Here is a 1,745-nt window from a genome sequence, read left to right as displayed (position 1 = left end):
TGAGCCCAGGAGTTGGGAGGTTGCTGTGAGCTGTAATGCCATAGCACTCTACCCAGGGGGACAGCTTGAGGCTCTGTCTCAAAAAAAAAAAAAAAGAATTTTCTAAAACCATTTAAAATGAGAGCTTAGGCGGCGCCTGTGGCTCAAAGGAGTAGGGCGCTGGCCCCATATGCCAGAGGTGGTGGGTTCAAACCCAGCCCTGGCCAAAAACAGCAAAAAATAAAAAAATGAGAGCTCACTTCAGTATGAAATATGAGGTTTTGCCTAAGCCTGTTACTTATCTAAATTTGGCATTAGGAACATCCTTCTATAAAACAGACATTTCCACATACAGACTCTACCAATGTCTCATTCACATATATATATATATATATATATACACACACACATACACACACACACACACACACACACACACATATATGGCAGAGCTCTGCTTATAACCTGAGATTTATCCACAAGGTTCTCGCTTCAAGACTCCAATAGATATTTTGGCACAGCTACTACATATATAAATATTGGACAAGGCTTGATAAAAATATGTGATAATGTAATGATTCTACCAAATTTAAAAAAGACAAACTGACCCTCAGGGAACCTTAAAAAGAAAATTCATTATAGTCTCTATAGTCTAAGGACCATATCAAACATTAGAATTTAGTTAAATTTATAATCACAAATATTGCTTTTTTTTGCAGTTTTTTTGGCTGTGGCTGGGTTTGAACCCATCATCTCCAGCATATGGGGCTGGTGCCCTACTCCTTTCTTAGGCACTAACTTTTCAAACAGATGAGATCCAGAGAGTAAATTTTTTAAAAATCTCTTCATTCCCATGAAAATTTCCTATTAATATAAATTCACTTTCAGTACGAATCTAGAAATAGTATCCCTATCAACCAATACAATTATTTAATATTATCAATTTTTTGTAGTTAACAAATGCCAACTTTACACTGAGAGATATTTTATTCTTATGTGCCATGTTTTAGAAAATTCCAAACATTACCTACCAAGTATAGGATGATATAAACTGTTCTCCTTACAGATGTTTGGGAAAATGTAAGGCAAGTAATATTTTTTGAAATGTGAAAACAAAAATGAAAATCCCCTTTCTTGGTTTTCTTTGTTCTTCCATTCTAAACTTTTTACCTAAAAATAAACGATATAATTAGAATTATTCCAGGAGAAAGAATTTTGTAAATACAAGTATTATATGGTATAAACAAACTTATAAAAGGTTACAATACACTGAACTGTTACACTGTGAAGATCACAATATACAGAATAAGGACAAAACTTTAAAATCAGTCTAATGTCATACAAGTACATTACATATATATGCATGTGTGTGTATATATATATTTTGGTTGGTTTTTTTTTTCTTTTTAAAGCTGTTAAAAAAGTTAAAATGGCCCCCTCCTGGCTGCTCTGAAAAGTCACCTTTGTGTTGTTCCTGGTCTGACTTTCTGCTCTCAGTAGCCACCACAGCCATGCTGCACTCCACTACCATGGACTCTGGCAGCTTTATCACCTGAGTCCCTAATTCCTCGCTTTTTTCCCATCCCTTGCATTGGATCATAGTGTGCCCCAAGATCACCACCAAGAACTTTTTCTTTTTTTTTGAGACAGAGCCTCAAGCTGTCCCCCTGGGCAGAGTGCCATGGCATTATAGCTCACAGCAACCTCCAACTCCTGGGCTCAAGCGAGTCTCCTGACTCAGGCTCCCAAGTAGCTGGGACCACAGG

The 1,745-nt window shown here is 36.7% G+C and overlaps 1 protein-coding gene across 1 annotated transcript in view; it reads right to left on the bottom strand.

The window, feature by feature from the left end:
• The window catches only part of RALGAPA1 (Ral GTPase activating protein catalytic alpha subunit 1), a 224,124-nt gene that overhangs the window by 171,115 nt on the left and 51,264 nt on the right, over positions 1–1,745 (bottom strand). Inside the window, exon 8 of the mRNA XM_023514391.1 lies at positions 1,011–1,149. Coding sequence (XP_023370159.1) covers positions 1,011–1,149 — 139 coding nt within the window. The remainder of the gene's footprint in view (positions 1–1,010; positions 1,150–1,745) is intronic.

This window comes from Otolemur garnettii, unplaced genomic scaffold, assembly GCF_000181295.1.
Source record: "Otolemur garnettii isolate 467f Iridium unplaced genomic scaffold, OtoGar3 scaffold00052, whole genome shotgun sequence".
NCBI lineage: Eukaryota > Metazoa > Chordata > Mammalia > Primates > Galagidae > Otolemur > Otolemur garnettii.
The sequence above is the reverse complement of the archived record's forward strand: the minus strand, read 5'-3'. Positions and strand labels throughout refer to the sequence as shown.